The sequence below is a fragment of the Aquila chrysaetos genome, chromosome 7, assembly GCF_900496995.4.
Source record: "Aquila chrysaetos chrysaetos chromosome 7, bAquChr1.4, whole genome shotgun sequence".
NCBI lineage: Eukaryota > Metazoa > Chordata > Aves > Accipitriformes > Accipitridae > Aquila > Aquila chrysaetos.
In genome coordinates, this window is record NC_044010.1 from 17,922 (window position 1) to 35,371 (window position 17,450).

The 17,450-nt window shown below is 53.8% G+C and overlaps 4 gene segments (V, D, J or C); all 4 read left to right on the forward strand.

Annotated features, from left to right (window-relative positions):
• The first annotated feature begins 1,548 nt into the window (after positions 1-1,548).
• On the forward strand, positions 1,549-3,887 carry LOC115344015. The segment is given in 2 exon segments: positions 1,549-1,756; positions 2,168-3,887. Coding segments are annotated over 2 exon segments (357 nt in total).
• A 495-nt stretch (positions 3,888-4,382) lies between these two features.
• On the forward strand, positions 4,383-5,517 carry LOC115344016. The segment is given in 2 exon segments: positions 4,383-4,486; positions 4,926-5,517. Coding segments are annotated over 2 exon segments (345 nt in total).
• Positions 5,518-12,533: 7,016 nt separating this feature from the next.
• Positions 12,534-14,612, forward strand: LOC121233453. The segment is given in 2 exon segments: positions 12,534-12,826; positions 13,238-14,612. Coding segments are annotated over 2 exon segments (357 nt in total).
• A 1,114-nt stretch (positions 14,613-15,726) lies between these two features.
• On the forward strand, positions 15,727-16,838 carry LOC115344017. The segment is given in 2 exon segments: positions 15,727-15,814; positions 16,247-16,838. Coding segments are annotated over 2 exon segments (345 nt in total).
• The last annotated feature ends 612 nt before the right edge of the window (positions 16,839-17,450 follow it).

A 17,450-nucleotide genomic window follows, 5' to 3' on the forward strand; every position in this document is an offset into this window, starting at 1 on the left:
ATCCCTGCGCCCATCGCGCTCCCCAGCTAGCCCGTGCTGAATTTGCCCCATTCAGGAGAGGCCATGTGGATGTCCTTCTGAGCAGAAACACCTGAGGGCGCTGTGGAGAGGGTGCCAGTGAATGCGGGAGAGGATGCTCACCTGAATCTGGTGAGCCTGTGAGCAGAGCAAAAGAGAGGTGTCACTGGTAGAGCATGAAATTGCACCGTACAGCTGCTTTCAAGACCCTAGTGGTCTCACCGGCTGCATCCCAGCGGCACCTCCCCCCCCCCCCCGGAGGACAAGCTCAGTCCTGCCAGAAAAGGAAACCATCTTGGACAGGTTGACTCACAGGGCAAAGGGGGCAACGACACAGATGGTCTCAGTCCCTGAGCGCTCCTCCAATCTGCCAGACAAAGTGTGCTCCTGAAGCAGAGCTGCCAGAAGCCCTTGCCCCAGAGGCAGCACCAGGCTGAGACACCCAGGGCTCCCCAGCTAGGCCCCAGGGAGAAGCCGTCTCTGGAAGAACTTGGGCTACTGCCTGTCAGGAAGGAAGGTGGAGGGAGAGGCCACCCTGGCCCCAGCTCTCAGCAGCTCTTCTCCCCCTTGCCTCCCGCTCTGGGCCACACTCGATTCTTTCTTCCTTCCCATGCCAGTGCATTGACTGTCCCTGGGCTCTTCACAGGCGTTTACCTTCCTCTCCTACCCCTCTCACCAGCTCTGCTGGACCAGGGCTGGAGGGAGCCCTGCTCACACCCACCCACACACACCGACCCCTCGTATACCTCCTGTCTCCGTCACAGTGATTACCACACCAGCCTGGAGCTCTTCCAGTGCTCAGACATGTGCGTGACTGGCCTGGCTGGAGCGGGCAAAGGCTCGGGACACTGAGCACCTCCTGTCCCTGCAGTCCCTCTGTGGAGGAGAGAGGGCTGCGGAAAGCAGCCAGGAAAGGGGCTCCTGCCCCTCCTAGTCCCAGGATGAGAGGTGTTATGGCTAGGGATAGCATGGGGTAGCCGAGACCCCCATCCCACTCTTTTTCCTTTGTGATGTTCACAAACATTCCCAACTCTGCTGCAGAGAGTAAGAGAAACTATGTGCACTGGGACAAACAGTTCCCTGCAGGAGAGCGGCTGGAAGCTGCAGGCACTGTTTTGCTATTCAGGGAAAGGGATGGGGGAAGAGCTTCACTGCAAAGCCCATGAGAGCCCTCAGCAGGTGGAACGCTTGGGCTGTTGTGGTGTCTTTCCTGGTCCTGCCTCTCACTGACGTTAATTGCTGTGCTCACAGTACTGCACAGAGAAAAAGAGCCCTCACACAGCCAGGGGAAAAAAAAACAGAGAACCAGCCACGGCTGGGGGAGAGAGGTAAAATGCATGGGAAAATGCAAGGGGCCTGGGTGTGTCCTTCGTACCTCATCCCTCCAGCTCTCAAGGACTTCAGAAGAAGGGGACCTCTCAGCATTCCTCTGCCTTGCACACACTCACACTCACATGCAACCTCAGCATAGTCCTGTCCACGCAACCCCCTTCTCCCCTCCCGCATCTCTGCAGGGTTTATACTTTCCTGTGATTGTGTGCGTCATTCCCCAGTGTTCCCAGCCAGCCAATCCTTTCTCACATTTCATGTCCTGCCCAACCCCGATATGTCTCCTCCTCATTCAGTGCTTCCTCTTCACACATCTCTGGGCAGCTACAAAAGGCAGGTCCCTGAAAGGACAGGGCCTTTTTCCCCATGGTTCCCTGCTGGTTCTTTGTGGCCATGCTGGCCCCTGTGGGTAAGTGAACTCAGCTCACCCCTGAGCACCTACATCGATTCCACTGCTGCTGTCCCAGCTGTGTACCCAGTTGCTGGCAGTGCTCCATTCCCCAAGGCTTCCTGCGCTGAGGATGGGCAGTGAATGAGGGGGGCAGGAATCCCTGAATCCCCTGCAATGGCTGTCTATTTTTTCTCCTGTGCACAGCCCCCCCAGTGGTTCCTTTTTTGGGCACAAACTGCCCAGGAATGTTTCTTGCCTATCGGAGAGAGACTGGAAACTCACCTGCTGATCTGAAGAGCTGTCCCATCCCTTCCACTGCTCCCTAGCCCATCCTGTTCCTTCTCATCCTCTTCTCTACCAACCCATGGTGCCTAGTTCACGTTTTTCCATTTTTTCCTCTTCCTCAACGCTCCTCCTTTTCCCTTCCAGTGTTGGCTCTGGAACAGTCCCCAGACACAGTGATACGACAAGGCCAGTCCACGAATCTGAGCTGTTCCGAGAAGAAATCCTCCAACACGGTTATGTACTGGTTCAAGCTGCCTTTGGGGAAGGACTCCAGGCTAATCCTAGTGGCTTCTGCAATAGAAGGTACTAAAGCAAACGTTGAGGAGGAATTCCGCAGCCGTTTCAGCAGCAGTGAGATACAAGGAGACAGCGTGACCCTCTTGATACAGCGTGCCTTTCTCAATGACTCGGGCATGTATTACTGTGCTGAGAGTGAAACACAGTGGCTAGGCTGCTGAGGGAGCTGAGCGCAAAACTCCTGCTGCACAAAAGGGACCTGCTTTCCTCCTTGTTGGTGCTGCACAAGGCAGGATGATCCCTTTCCACTCATTACCTCCTCTGCTTCCTAGCCTTCCCTTCCTCCTCTTCTCAGACTCTGTGAGTTTATTTGCCCTGCTTTCTCTCCTTGCCACCCCACTCCTCCTTGCCTCCCTCTTCGTTTAACTCTCATTTCCATTATATTCACTTCCGTCAATGCTTCTTCCCCTCTCTGCCTCCCTTTCTCTCCCCACCTTCTTCTGTCTGTCTTCAATCTGCACTCCACAGGCTTCCTCTAACTCCAGCCAACCCTGCTCATCCTTCTCGCTGTCAAACAGAAAGGATGTTCGTGTGAGAAGTTCTTGGTGCACCTTTAGATACAGGCAAGGCCAGGCAGGGGGTGTAATAGCCAGTACCAAGTGGGAGCTGCCCACATGCTCCTGTGTTACAACGACCTATTTGAGGTTATTCTGCAGCCAAGGGATACGTGCAGCACAGCACAGGCCTGCGCCTACTCAGGTAGGCTGTTATGTAGACCACTAACTCCTCCGTGTACAGTGGTCTCCAGGTCAGGATCGCTACCTTCCACCCCTTGATCCACCTAGACTTTACCTTTCCCAAAAATATTACATAAATCACAGATTGTTAACAAGCTGTGCAGCTAACTGAAAGTTTCCTGACTGGTTAGAGTGTTCTCTCTGTCATAACGTACAGCAGTGTGCGGCACAAGCCGGCACGGGGCAGGTTCCCACACTGCAGCTTCTCATGTTAACATGCTGGCTTCTCAAGCCCTAAGCACAAGGCCCAACAGAGCAGGCATGGCCTGTTCGGATCACTAGCTCCTCGAACACCACGTGTTCTGCAAGGCTCCCAATGCACTGCCCTGCCACCTGCACATCCTGGGGAACCCCATGGGAAATGGAGACCCCTCCCATGGACACATCAGGCACAGCCTCCTCTCAGCTGGAGTGCTGGGAGTGTTGGGGAGGGTGTTCTTCCTGTTGCCCGCACAATTTAGCCCACCGTCTTTGTTCGTTTCTCCCTTTCCTTCTGAGGAATCCGGGGTCATTCCTGAATCTCCCGTAGGCAGTTTGTGGAAATGAATGCAATGGGACACACTTGGACCTGCAACAGAGGGCCTGGGAGCTGGAGGCGTTGCTGCAACCTTCTGCTAAAAGGACACAGAGGAACGTCTTCACTGCAAAGCCCATGACACCCTTGAGCAGCTGGATCGTGCGCTCTCTGGTATGGGCCGGCCTTCCACTGTGTGCATTGCTGAGCCCACTGCTCATACAGTGAATACCCTTCTCAGAAATCACTCTGTGGTGCAGTCTCCCGAGAGGCAGTCCCAGTGCAGAGCCAAAAGCAGCCTTTTCTCTGCTTGAGATCTCCCTTTGGAGGAAGAGGAGAACAGTTGGAGAAGTCCTCTCTGTCATGCTACAACAGACACCAGGATGACAGGTCAGCAGCCTTTCCCATACCTGGGCAACATGATGAGCAGCACTGGGAGAAGCAGAGAAGATTCCACATTGCAGCTCGCAGGGTTGGGAGTCTGTGGGTGCGAGGGTGTCTAGAGAGGAGGCTCAGCTGAGGAGCACAGACTGAGCTCTCTTCCTCTTCCCTTCATTTGGTGCCCCTTTGTGCATCCCCGTGCCGTGCACACACTCAGGCTGCCACAGAGCACCATCATGCTCCTGTGATAACATTTATCTCCCACACACACTCTCACACACGGCAGGAAGTCAGTGGAGCAGGGTACGCGCACCTCACGCCTGCACGCAGGTGTCCTTCCCCACTGTTCCCAGCCAGCCAACTGGCTTCTCACATTTCAGGCTCCCTCTCACTGCCCTGCCCAGCTGCAAAGAGACGTGTCTCTTCCTGTCTCAACCTTTCCTCTCCACACATCTCTCGGGCAGGTTGCTGGAAGGAGGTGGCCTTTCTCCATGGTTCTCCACTGGTTCCTTGTGGCCATCCTGGCCCCTGTGGGTAAGTGAGCTTCCCTTCCACTTGAACAGCTCCACTGGAGCCGCTGCTGCTGCCTCCGCTGTGTGCCCAGTTGTTGGCAGTGCCCCATTCCCCAAGGCTTCCAGTGGGAGGGCAGGCAGTGAACGAGGTGAGCTTTTCCTCAACCTCTTAACTCCAAAAACTCTACAGATCTACAAATGGTTTTTTTTTCTGTCCCATTTTAGTACTTCGATTGAGAGTACTGAAGTCATTATTTTTCATAACAAATTTGCAATTGTATTTGAAGCTGCTTTGTGGGTTTTTTTTCTCCTGTGTGTCTCTCAGGGAAATGGGACAGTGTCCCATAGCTTGCCAACATCCTTATGACACCCCACCCCACCCCATGTCATACTTCAAGGATGTGTTTTTGTGTCCCCTTCAGTGCGTTTCACTCCTCACATGTCTTCCCTTCTCTTTCCAGGCCAGGCCCTTCAGCAATCGCCAGACACAGTTGTCCGAGTGGGAGACTCTGTGACTCTCAACTGTTCCCAAAAGGGAAAAGTAATCTACACCATGTACTGGTACAAGCTGCCCATGGGGAAGGATGCCACTCTGCAGCTGGTTGTACGCTCAGTGGAAGGTGGCGTGGCAGAGTTTGAGAAGGAATTCAGAAACCACTTCCAGAGTAATGGGACTAAGGGCAACCGCTTATCTGTGAAGATAGCTCATGCCCTACTCAATGACTCAGGCACATATTTCTGTGCTGAGCAAGACCCACAGTGATGCAAAAGCTGGAGCAGCATAGCACAAACCTTTCCATGCAAACAGGGATCTGCCGCCAGCACACACACAGAGCCCTGCATTTGACAGCACCCCATTTTCTCCCCGTGCCCTCCAGCTCTGCCTACTTAAGGAAAGTGGTGGTATCATCTGTCTGTCTTCTACCTGGTCTCCAATTTCCTTCCTGTTCTTTCTCATCTCTGAATCACCTTTTGACCCTCCTTTCTTCTTTTACTCACTGCCTTGCCTCATTTCTCTGCCATCCATAGACTGCCTCTCCCTTTCCTCCTCTACTCTCTTTCTCTCTGTCCCCTTCCCCTTTCTGCTCTGTCCTCTCTCACATCTGTCCCCCTCCTGTTCCCTTCATCCTCTTCCACTTCTCCCTTTTAGCCTGTTACACTAACTCATGGCTAAGCAGGATGTGGAATAGTTCACGCAGCCCTTTCCTTCTCCACCAGCTGGAAAGCCAAGGCCAACCTGAAGATGAATCTGGCACGGGATCCCAGAACTGAGCACTCCTGCGTGTGCTTGTGTGTCTGTGAGCTTCAAGGGTCTCCTGCGATTGCTCACACTGCAGTTTCCAAGAGTACAGGTGCCTCGCTGGTAACCTGGGGCTCAGCACGCTGCCATTTGTGAGGGGCTCAGCGTTCCAGAGCGCCAGCAGAACCATGCCACTGAGCGCTTCTATGTGCGTGCTTGTCCCTTGGCCCCACCAGACTCCGGGGAATGGGCATGCTGCTGTGCACCAGGGTCCCCGAGTTGCGCCACTACCCTGTGACCTGAACGCTCTCATGTATGCGATGTAGCCCAGGTCTCGATGGCATCTGGGGATGGAGCACAGCCCTGTAGGTGAGGAGCCCCAAGCCGCAAGGTGCTCTGTGGCAATAACCCACCATACCTGTGGCTCTGCTAGCCAGAATGGAGCTCTCAGGGCCAGGAAGGGGATCATTCCGCCACCCTGTTCCACACTGAGGGGGCCACAGCTGTGGACTGGAACCACCTTGCGTCCCCAGGACAAGGCAAAGTCTGTCAGGGGTCTTGGAGATGGTGAGCACTGGAACACAGGGCAGGCGGGGAGCGGTTGAGGGTTCTGGGTTTGTCTGGCTAGAAGACGAGAAGGCAGGGGAGCGTTAGTTGCAGCCTCTCATTCCCCGGAGGAAGCTGAGGACAGGTTAGAGACAGACTCTTCTTGGAGGTGCCCAGGAAGGGACTGAAAGGTGATGGGCACAAGCTGGGACGGGGAAATTCTGCTGAGGCAGAGGGACAAATCCTTTGCCAGAGGAGTGAGGCAGCCCTGGGGCAGGGCCTGGTACTCGAAGGAGTGGTTTGCATCTGGGGAAGCTTTCCAAACTGCCCTGGTCCAGGCCCTGAGAGACCTGCTCCAATTCTAGAGCCAACCCTTACCTGAGCGGAGGGCAGACTGGAAACCTTTGGATACCACCCCACCAAGTACCTCTGTGAGCCTTTGTTGTATTCCCCAGTGCGGTACAGCTTTCAAGAAGAATGGGGGAATGTTGGATGAGAGGGTCTTTGTGGTACTCACATAGACTGCTGGTTCTCCATTAAAGTCCTGCCAAGAAAGACAAATGTGTGTTAACCATCTCTGGCGACGGGAAGAAGGGGATAGAACGTTACTCTCTGTGGAAGAAAGGTGCCCTCCGTCCCTCTTCCCTATGCAGACCATTTCATGGTTCAGGTGTTACAGGTAAACACCTTTGCTGAAACCAGTTCTGGGGTTCTTAAAAAGCCCCTGTGATTTCAAAGAGATTCTAGTGGCATCCCATCACACAGGATTCCAGTCTTAGATCAGGGCCCCAGGCTTTGTCCAATATGAGTGTCCTCAAGCCATGACTGAACATCCAGTGCTCCTTACTCCATCACACAGAAGAGCTCAGCTCCCTTTCAGCCATTGGGGCTGCACTCCACTCTACCTGGACCTCTCTGGACCGGACCAACCCAGCCTGGCTGCCCCTGTCCCCACTTCCCTTTGTCCCTTGGTCAGAGTGGGATGGATGCCCTGCCTGAGGCAGGAGGTGGAGCCAAGGCCTGGGGTTTCTCCCACATCCCACTTACATCCTGGCCATTCAAAGCATTGTTGACCACGATCCTGCTGTTGAACCTGCCTTTGCCCTGGGAAGACAAAGGGATGTCACCCTCTGCCAGTGTGAAGCGGGGGCCACTCTGTACCACTGCCCAGGGCCAATGTTCAGCTATCAGCCCAAACCTCTGCCCACACAGGTCCAGCCTGGGAACTGACTGCTCTGCACTCCTGTCTCCAGGTTATAGGGCGCAGACAGCTTCCCCGGAGAAGGAGAGGTCATAATCCACTTGGGGATTAATCCCATAAGTCCCCGAGGAAGTGATCCCATAATTCTTTGGGGATTAATCCTATTACCCCAATGAAAAGAATTCTGTAATGCCGTTGAGGAGTAATACCATAACCCTCCTGAGGCTAGTCCCATAAGCTCAGTGGGGATTAATCCTGTAACCCCAAATGGGAAAAACTCTGAAATCCCATTTGGGATTATTCCCAAACTACACATGGGCATTAAGCAGGTAATTGCTATGTGATTAAACCCATAATTGCAATTCTATTTCTCTCATAATACCAGTGGGAAATAATCCCATATCCCTGCCGAGAGAGAAGCCAGAAGTAATCCTGAGACAGAGACCATCCACCTTTTTCCCTGAGGGAGAATCACAGGGCTGCAAACGGCGTGGTTCAGGATGCCTAAACCTTTTTGTGCAATTTTGCATAGTAGGTATTAGGGGTTAATTTTTCTGCCCTCAGCTGCAGTGGCAACACAAGACTGCCTCTCAGGGAACTCAGTCCTCAACTTTGGACCCAGCCCTGCCCTGAGAAGAGGGGAGAGTGAGGTCCTCGAGGAGACCTCCCTCTCCACCTCCCTGGTCCTTCTGTGTCTGTGGTCCGTACCCTCCCTGTCCCCAGGTTTGTTACTCTTTGCACATTCCCCAGAGACAGAGACTTGCCCCACCACTGCCCTGGGCTGTGTATGTTTTCACCTGGACTTGGCAGAGAAGCCCTAGCCCCACTTCATGACCCTATGCAGAGCGCTCAGCCTGGTGGGAGGAAGGGGCAAGTTTGTTTGCTACTCATCACGATGAGGATATGAAATCTGGGTTCACGGCACACAGAAACTCTGAAGAGGAACACAGGGAGCAAAGCAGGTCTCCCACCACCACCTCCCACCCCCAAGCCAAGGAGAGGAGAGGGGCCACAGCTGCATGCTGGCTGCTCACGGTCACCTTTCTGATTCCGCCATTGTTCTGAAAGCTTTCGGACTCCCCCATGGAAGCTCTTGCATGCAATCAAAAGGGTGATGGGTGGGGGTGGAGGGGTATGGGGGTGGGGGGGTGTGAGCTCCATGCTTCCTGGGACATGGAGGATCTTGACTTTTCCCCAGACCCACCCTCTGAATGATATGAACCAGATTACACAGAGCCAGTCCCCAGGGATACATGGAGCTAGGACTTGGTGTCCCTATATTGGGCATGACGGCTCCTTGGATCCCCTCTGTGGGGACTCCAGGGGTAAGCAGTAAAACCAGACACCCTCTGTGGTGCCGTTCTCAGACACTCGGTGGGTAAACCCCCGAGTAGCACAGAAGCTACTGTTATGGGGCAGGTTGTTGGCTTTGCTCTCCCAAGTGACGTCCCGGGAGCACAAGATGTTTGACTTGAGCCCTAGGCTCCTAAGCCACGGAGGAGGCTCCTAAATCACTTTGGACTCAGTGACATACCCTGAGGAGGAGCGCAGGGGCCACCAGCCCTCCCTGTGTCCAAGAGTAGGCACATCAGCAAAAGAAACAGACCAGGCAGGTTCTCCACCCCTAGGAAGGTGGGATTTGGGACGGCTAGGCCTCCTTCTGTGGTGCCGCAAGCACAGCACACGACGTCCCAGTCAATCTCCAGGCAAGGACCAACTCTTCCACATGGCAGATCCAAAGTCTCTGCTTCAATGCCCTGCCTCCTTCTGACCTCCTCGCAAAACACCACCTTCTCTCCTCTTCCATTCCTCCCTGCTCCCCCTTCCCTCATTCATACAATGCCATGGATCACCTGCCCTTCCAGCAGGGACAAAATGGTTAGCAGTGACACAAGTTCTTTCCTCCAGCTCACATATTTGCTTTCAGCCATCCAGGGAGCTACAGGCAAGTATGAGCATCAAAACCCACAGGAGCAGATCCTATGCATTGGCCCAGATGGCACTTTGCGCACAGGAGACATTTCCGTGCAAGCCTGGAAGTCTGTTAGTGCACATAGCTTTCTCCGGCATATCTTTCACCTGTGAAGAACCCAGAAGCAACAGAGCTTTTGAACAGCTGCTTTCAAGTTCCTCCTCATCCTTCCACTCATAAACAGAACCATAGAGCACTATGCTTGTAAAACTGCGTATCACAGTACCTCCAAAGCACTGAGCCAGGCTGTTTAAACGTGAGTCTGGCAAAGAACAAGAAAGCTTCTAGGGAAAATGGACACATCAGCCCAAGGACAGAGTTGTCTGGGAAGGATGCGGGTGAGTGGATGTGGCTGTGTCTTGATGAAACGAGGCTTCCGTGCTCTGAGTGTGTGTCCCAGCAAGCATTCCGCTTGCTGCTTTCATAAGGTAGATGTCCGCTTTCATAAGGTAGATATCCACTTTCATAAAGTAGATGGACATGCTGACCATGTCAACTATGCAGGTCTTTCCATCAGCACACTGCTTTTTATGTTACATACCATCAAGAGCACTGGACGTTTTAAAGTGGATGCAATCCATGTGAAGGAAAGAAAGTGTCCTGTTCTACCACAAATGACCCTCAAGGAGGAGGCAGGCATTAGATTTAACCTTGTCCTGTGTCCTTGAGGGGGAATTCCTGCCCAGCTTCTTCCCACTACCCTTACCCCCAAATAATCATTTTCACTCCCAGTGTAAGGCCAAGGGAATTTTTTTCTCCCTTCAGATCTCTCTTTGGAGGAGAAAGGTGCATTTGTGCAAGTCCCCTCTGTCAAGCTAAAACGGACACCAGGATCATTACGTCAGCAGCCTGCTCTGTGCCAGGGGCAATGGCATGAACAGCATTGGGCTGAGCAGAGATGATCCCACACTGTGGCTTGTGGGGTCAGGGCCTGTGAAGTTTTGGAGAGTCTAGAATGGAGTGTCAGATGTGGGAGAAAGAAGCAAAAAACATGCCCCATATCTCTGTCTCTTTTGCATAATCCCTCTTTTCTGGACATCTCAGCTGATGCAGAAGGAAGAAAGGAAAACCCCACAGCATCCCCCCTGCACTGCCTCGCACTCAGGCTCCCATCCAGCCCCATCATGTTCCTGTGATTGCACGCACAGACATACACACATATAAAGACAGCTGTGCAGGCTTCAGATGACCCACTGCTGCGTGTGAGTGTTATCTGCCACTGATCCCAGGAAAAACCAACTACTTGCTCACATTTCAGGCACCCTCACACTGCCCTGCCCACCGCCAATGTCATGGACACAAGTGTGCAACACCAGTGTCCACCTGTGGATCCAGCGTCTCCTGCTTAGTACCTGCGTGCAGTTTTTCTCATGCCTTTTGGTGAGCTTTCTTCCTCAGAGAAACAGCGAGTTGGGTGACACCCCGCCAGCCTTCTCCTTCCCAGCACCATGAGGCAGAAGTACCACCAGGGATCCTAGCCCATTTCCTCCTGCTTCTCCTTCCCTGTCGCCAGGTAGAGCTCCAGGCACAGAGTCCGACAGTTCCTATGAGGAGGGAGAGGTGCTGCCAGCAGGGCTCAGCATGGTGGAGACCTCTGTCATTTGTTGCCTGGGTTCCTGTCACCCTTGCCACTCTCCCAGCTGTTCATCCCTGCGCCCATCGCGCTCCCCAGCTAGCCCGTGCTGAATTTGCCCCATTCAGGAGAGGCCATGTGGATGTCCTTCTGAGCAGAAACACCTGAGGGCGCTGTGGAGAGGGTGCCAGTGAATGCGGGAGAGGATGCTCACCTGAATCTGGTGAGCCTGTGAGCAGAGCAGCAGAGAGGTGTCACTGGTAGAGCATGAAATTGCACCGTACAGCTGCTTTCAAGACCCTAGTGGTCTCACCGGCTGCATCCCAGCGGCACCCCCCCCCCCCCCCCCGGAGGACAAGCTCAGTCCTGCCAGAAAAGGAAACCATCTTGGACAGGTTGACTCACAGGGCAAAGGGGGCAACGACACAGATGGTCTCAGTCCCTGAGCGCTCCTCCAATCTGCCAGACAAAGTGTGCTCCTGAAGCAGAGCTGCCAGAAGCCCTTGCCCCAGAGGCAGCACCAGGCTGAGACACCCAGGGCTCCCCAGCTAGGCCCCAGGGAGAAGCCGTCTCTGGAAGAACTTGGGCTACTGCCTGTCAGGAAGGAAGGTGGAGGGAGAGGCCACCCTGGCCCCAGCTCTCAGCAGCTCTTCTCCCCCTTGCCTCCCGCTCTGGGCCACACTCGATTCTTTCTTCCTTCCCATGCCAGTGCATTGACTGTCCCTGGGCTCTTCACAGGCGTTTACCTTCCTCTCCTACCCCTCTCACCAGCTCTGCTGGACCAGGGCTGGAGGGAGCCCTGCTCACACCCACCCACACACACCGACCCCTCGTATACCTCCTGTCTCCGTCACAGTGATTACCGCACCAGCCTGGAGCTCTTCCAGTGCTCAGACATGTGCGTGACCGGCCTGGCTGGAGTGGGCAAAGGCTCGGGACACTGAGCACCTCCTGTCCCTGCAGTCCCTCTGTGGAGGAGAGAGGGCTGCGGAAAGCAGCCAGGAAAGGGGCTCCTGCCCCTCCTAGTCCCAGGATGAGAGGTGTTATGGCTAGGGATAGCATGGGGTAGCCGAGACCCCCATCCCACTCTTTTTCCTTTGTGATGTTCACAAACATTCCCAACTCTGCTGCAGAGAGTAAGAGAAACTATGTGCACTGGGACAAACAGTTCCCTGCAGGAGAGCGGCTGGAAGCTGCAGGCACTGTTTTGCTATTCAGGGAAAGGGATGGGGGAAGAGCTTCACTGCAAAGCCCATGAGAGCCCTCAGCAGGCGGAACGCTTGGGCTGTTGTGGTGTCTTTCCTGGTCCTGCCTCTCACTGACGTTAATTGCTGTGCTCACAGTACTGCACAGAGAAAAAGAGCCCTCACACAGCCAGGGGAAAAAAAAACAGAGAACCAGCCACGGCTGGGGGAGAGAGGTAAAATGCATGGGAAAATGCAAGGGGCCTGGGTGTGTCCTTCGTACCTCATCCCTCCAGCTCTCAAGGACTTCAGAAGAAGGGGACCTCTCAGCATTCCTCTGCCTTGCACACACTCACACTCACATGCAACCTCAGCATAGTCCTGTCCACGCAACCCCCTTCTCCCCTCCCGCATCTCTGCAGGGTTTATACTTTCCTGTGATTGTGTGCGTCATTCCCCAGTGTTCCCAGCCAGCCAATCCTTTCTCACATTTCATGTCCTGCCCAACCCCGATATGTCTCCTCCTCATTCAGTGCTTCCTCTTCACACATCTCTGGGCAGCTACAAAAGGCAGGTCCCTGAAAGGACAGGGCCTTTTTCCCCATGGTTCCCTGCTGGTTCTTTGTGGCCATGCTGGCCCCTGTGGGTAAGTGAACTCAGCTCACCCCTGAGCACCTACATCGATTCCACTGCTGCTGTCCCAGCTGTGTACCCAGTTGCTGGCAGTGCTCCATTCCCCAAGGCTTCCTGCGCTGAGGATGGGCAGTGAATGAGGGGGGCAGGAATCCCTGAATCCCCTGCAATGGCTGTCTATTTTTTCTCCTGTGCACAGCCCCCCCAGTGGTTCCTTTTTTGGGCACAAACTGCCCAGGAATGTTTCTTGCCTATCGGAGAGAGACTGGAAACTCACCTGCTGATCTGAAGAGCTGTCCCATCCCTTCCACTGCTCCCTAGCCCATCCTGTTCCTTCTCATCCTCTTCTCTACCAACCCATGGTGCCTAGTTCACGTTTTTCCATTTTTTCCTCTTCCTCAACGCTCCTCCTTTTCCCTTCCAGTGTTGGCTCTGGAACAGTCCCCAGACACAGTGATACGACAAGGCCAGTCCACGAATCTGAGCTGTTCCGAGAAGAAATCCTCCAACGTGGCTATGTACTGGTACAAGCTGCCTTTGGGGAAGGACTCCAGGCTAATCCTAGTGGCTTCTGCACTACAAGGTACTAAAGCAAACGTTGAGGAGGAATTCCGCAGCCGTTTCAGCAGCAGTGAGATACAAGGAGACAGCGTGACCCTCTTGATACAGCGTGCCTTTCTCAATGACTCGGGCATGTATTACTGTGCTGAGAGTGAAACACAGTGGCTAGGCTGCTGAGGGAGCTGAGCGCAAAACTCCTGCTGCACAAAAGGGACCTGCTTTCCTCCTTGTTGGTGCTGCACAAGGCAGGATGATCCCTTTCCACTCATTACCTCCTCTGCTTCCTAGCCTTCCCTTCCTCCTCTTCTCAGACTCTGTGAGTTTATTTGCCCTGCTTTCTCTCCTTGCCACCCCACTCCTCCTTGCCTCCCTCTTCGTTTAACTCTCATTTCCATTATATTCACTTCCGTCAATGCTTCTTCCCCTCTCTGCCTCCCTTTCTCTCCCCACCTTCTTCTGTCTGTCTTCAATCTGCACTCCACAGGCTTCCTCTAACTCCAGCCAACCCTGCTCATCCTTCTCGCTGTCAAACAGAAAGGATGTTCGTGTGAGAAGTTCTTGGTGCACCTTTAGATACAGGCAAGGCCAGGCAGGGGGTGTAATAGCCAGTACCAAGTGGGAGCTGCCCACATGCTCCTGTGTTACAACGACCTATTTGAGGTTATTCTGCAGCCAAGGGATACGTGCAGCACAGCACAGGCCTGCGCCTACTCAGGTAGGCTGTTATGTAGACCACTAACTCCTCCGTGTACAGTGGTCTCCAGGTCAGGATCGCTACCTTCCACCCCTTGATCCACCTAGACTTTACCTTTCCCAAAAATATTACATAAATCACAGATTGTTAACAAGCTGTGCAGCTAACTGAAAGTTTCCTGACTGGTTAGAGTGTTCTCTCTGTCATAACGTACAGCAGTGTGCGGCACAAGCCGGCACGGGGCAGGTTCCCACACTGCAGCTTCTCATGTTAACATGCTGGCTTCTCAAGCCCTAAGCACAAGGCCCAACAGAGCAGGCATGGCCTGTTCGGATCACTAGCTCCTCGAACACCACGTGTTCTGCAAGGCTCCCAATGCACTGCCCTGCCACCTGCACATCCTGGGGAACCCCATGGGAAATGGAGACCCCTCCCATGGACACATCAGGCACAGCCTCCTCTCAGCTGGAGTGCTGGGAGTGTTGGGGAGGGTGTTCTTCCTGTTGCCCGCACAATTTAGCCCACCGTCTTTGTTCGTTTCTCCCTTTCCTTCTGAGGAATCCGGGGTCATTCCTGAATCTCCCGTAGGCAGTTTGTGGAAATGAATGCAATGGGACACACTTGGACCTGCAACAGAGGGCCTGGGAGCTGGAGGCGTTGCTGCAACCTTCTGCTAAAAGGACACAGAGGAACGTCTTCACTGCAAAGCCCATGACACCCTTGAGCAGCTGGATCGTGCGCTCTCTGGTATGGGCCGGCCTTCCACTGTGTGCATTGCTGAGCCCACAGCACGGCACGGACCTGCAGAGGCTCTGTCAGGCCTCTGACAGACAGAGAGTGTGTCAGTGTACACAGACAGCAAGCCGCACTTCCTGCCTGCAGTGATTTCCCACAGCCTTGAGTTAGTGAACAAGGCTGTGCCCTATGTAGAGAGGAAGACAGGATTTTCTTCTGTCCATCCTCATCCTGCTGCTCCTTTGCAGAATGGTACAAAAATGAGAGTATCAGCTCTTCTCTGGCCTGGAGAATGTAAGTCTGTACCACCATATCCCACGGTGAATACCCTTCTCAGAAATCACTCTGTGGTGCAGTCTCCCGAGAGGCAGTCCAAGTGCAGAGCCAAAAGCAGCCTTTTCTCTGCTTGAGATCTCCCTTTGGAGGAAGAGGAGAACAGTTGGAGAAGTCCTCTCTGTCATGCTACAACAGACACCAGGATGACAGGTCAGCAGCCTTTCCCATACCTGGGCAACATGATGAGCAGCACTGGGAGAAGCAGAGAAGATTCCACATTGCAGCTCGTAGGGTTGGGAGTCTGCGGGTGCGAGGGTGTCTAGAGAGGAGGCTCAGCTGAGGAGCACAGACTGAGCTCTCTTTCTCTTCCCTTCATTTCGTGCCCCTTTGTGCATCCCCGTGCCGTGCACACACTCAGGCTGCCACAGAGCACCATCATGCTCCTGTGATAACATTTATCTCCCACACACACTCTCACACACGGCAGGAAGTCAGTGGAGCAGGGTACGCGCACCTCACGCCTGCACGCAGGTGTCCTTCCCCACTGTTCCCAGCCAGCCAACTGGCTTCTCACATTTCAGGCTCCCTCTCACTGCCCTGCCCAGCTGCAAAGAGACGTGTCTCTTCCTGTCTCAACCTTTCCTCTCCACACATCTCTCGGGCAGGTTGCTGGAAGGAGGTGGCCTTTCTCCATGGTTCTCCGCTGGTTCCTTGTGGCCATCCTGGCCCCTGTGGGTAAGTGAGCTTCCCTTCCACTTGAACAGCTCCACTGGAGCCGCTGCTGCTGCCTCCGCTGTGTGCCCAGTTGTTGGCAGTGCCCCATTCCCCAAGGCTTCCAGTGGGAGGGCAGGCAGTGAACGAGGTGAGCTTTTCCTCAACCTCTTAACTCCAAAAACTCTACAGATCTACAAATGGTTTTTTTTCTGTCCCATTTTAGTACTTCGATTGAGAGTACTGAAGTCATTATTTTTCATAACAAATTTGCAATTGTATTTGAAGCTGCTTTGTGGGTTTTTTTCTCCTGTGTGTCTCTCAGGGAAATGGGACAGTGTCCCATAGCTTGCCGACATCCTTATGACACCCCACCCCATGTCATACTTCAAGGATGTGTTTTTGTGTCCCCTTCAGTGCGTTTCACTCCTCACATGTCTTCCCTTCTCTTTCCAGGCCAGGCCCTTCAGCAATCGCCAGACACAGTTGTCCGAGTGGGAGACTCTGTGACTCTCAACTGTTCCCAAAAGGGGAATTTATTCTCCAATATGTACTGGTACAAGCTGCCCATGGGGAAGGATGCCACTCTGCAGCTGGTTGTACGCTCAGTGGAAGGTGGCGTGGCAGAGTTTGAGAAGGAATTCAGAAACCACTTCCAGAGTAATGGGACTAAGGGCAACCGCTTATCTGTGAAGATAGCTCATGCCCTACTCAATGACTCAGGCACATATTTCTGTGCTGAGCAAGACCCACAGTGATGCAAAAGCTGGAGCAGCATAGCACAAACCTTTCCATGCAAACAGGGATCTGCCGCCAGCACACACACAGAGCCCTGCATTTGACAGCACCCCATTTTCTCCCCGTGCCCTCCAGCTCTGCCTACTTAAGGAAAGTGGTGGTATCATCTGTCTGTCTTCTACCTGGTCTCCAATTTCCTTCCTGTTCTTTCTCATCTCTGAATCACCTTTTGACCCTCCTTTCTTCTTTTACTCACTGCCTTGCCTCATTTCTCTGCCATCCATAGACTGCCTCTCCCTTTCCTCCTCTACTCTCTTTCTCTCTGTCCCCTTCCCCTTTCTGCTCTGTCCTCTCTCACATCTGTCCCCCTCCTGTTCCCTTCATCCTCTTCCACTTCTCCCTTTTAGCCTGTTACACTAACTCATGGCTAAGCAGGATGTGGAATAGTTCACGCAGCCCTTTCCTTCTCCACCAGCTGGAAAGCCAAGGCCAACCTGAAGATGAATCTGGCACGGGATCCCAGAACTGAGCACTCCTGCGTGTGCTTGTGTGTCTGTGAGCTTCAAGGGTCTCCTGCGATTGCTCACACTGCAGTTTCCAAGAGTACAGGTGCCTCGCTGGTAACCTGGGGCTCAGCACGCTGCCATTTGTGAGGGGCTCAGCGTTCCAGAGCGCCAGCAGAACCATGCCACTGAGCGCTTCTATTTGCGTGCTTGTCCCTTGGCCCCACCAGACTCCGGGGAATGGGCATGCTGCTGTGCACCAGGGTCCCCGAGTCGCGCTGCTACCTGTTGCTTTGGGCTTCGAGCCACCCAGGAGAAGAGCTTGTCCTACTAACCCCCAACAGAAAGTGCCCCACTAGCATCACACAGCATCACCTGGGCAAGGGTTTTATAAAGCACAATCACAGCAAAAGGGAACA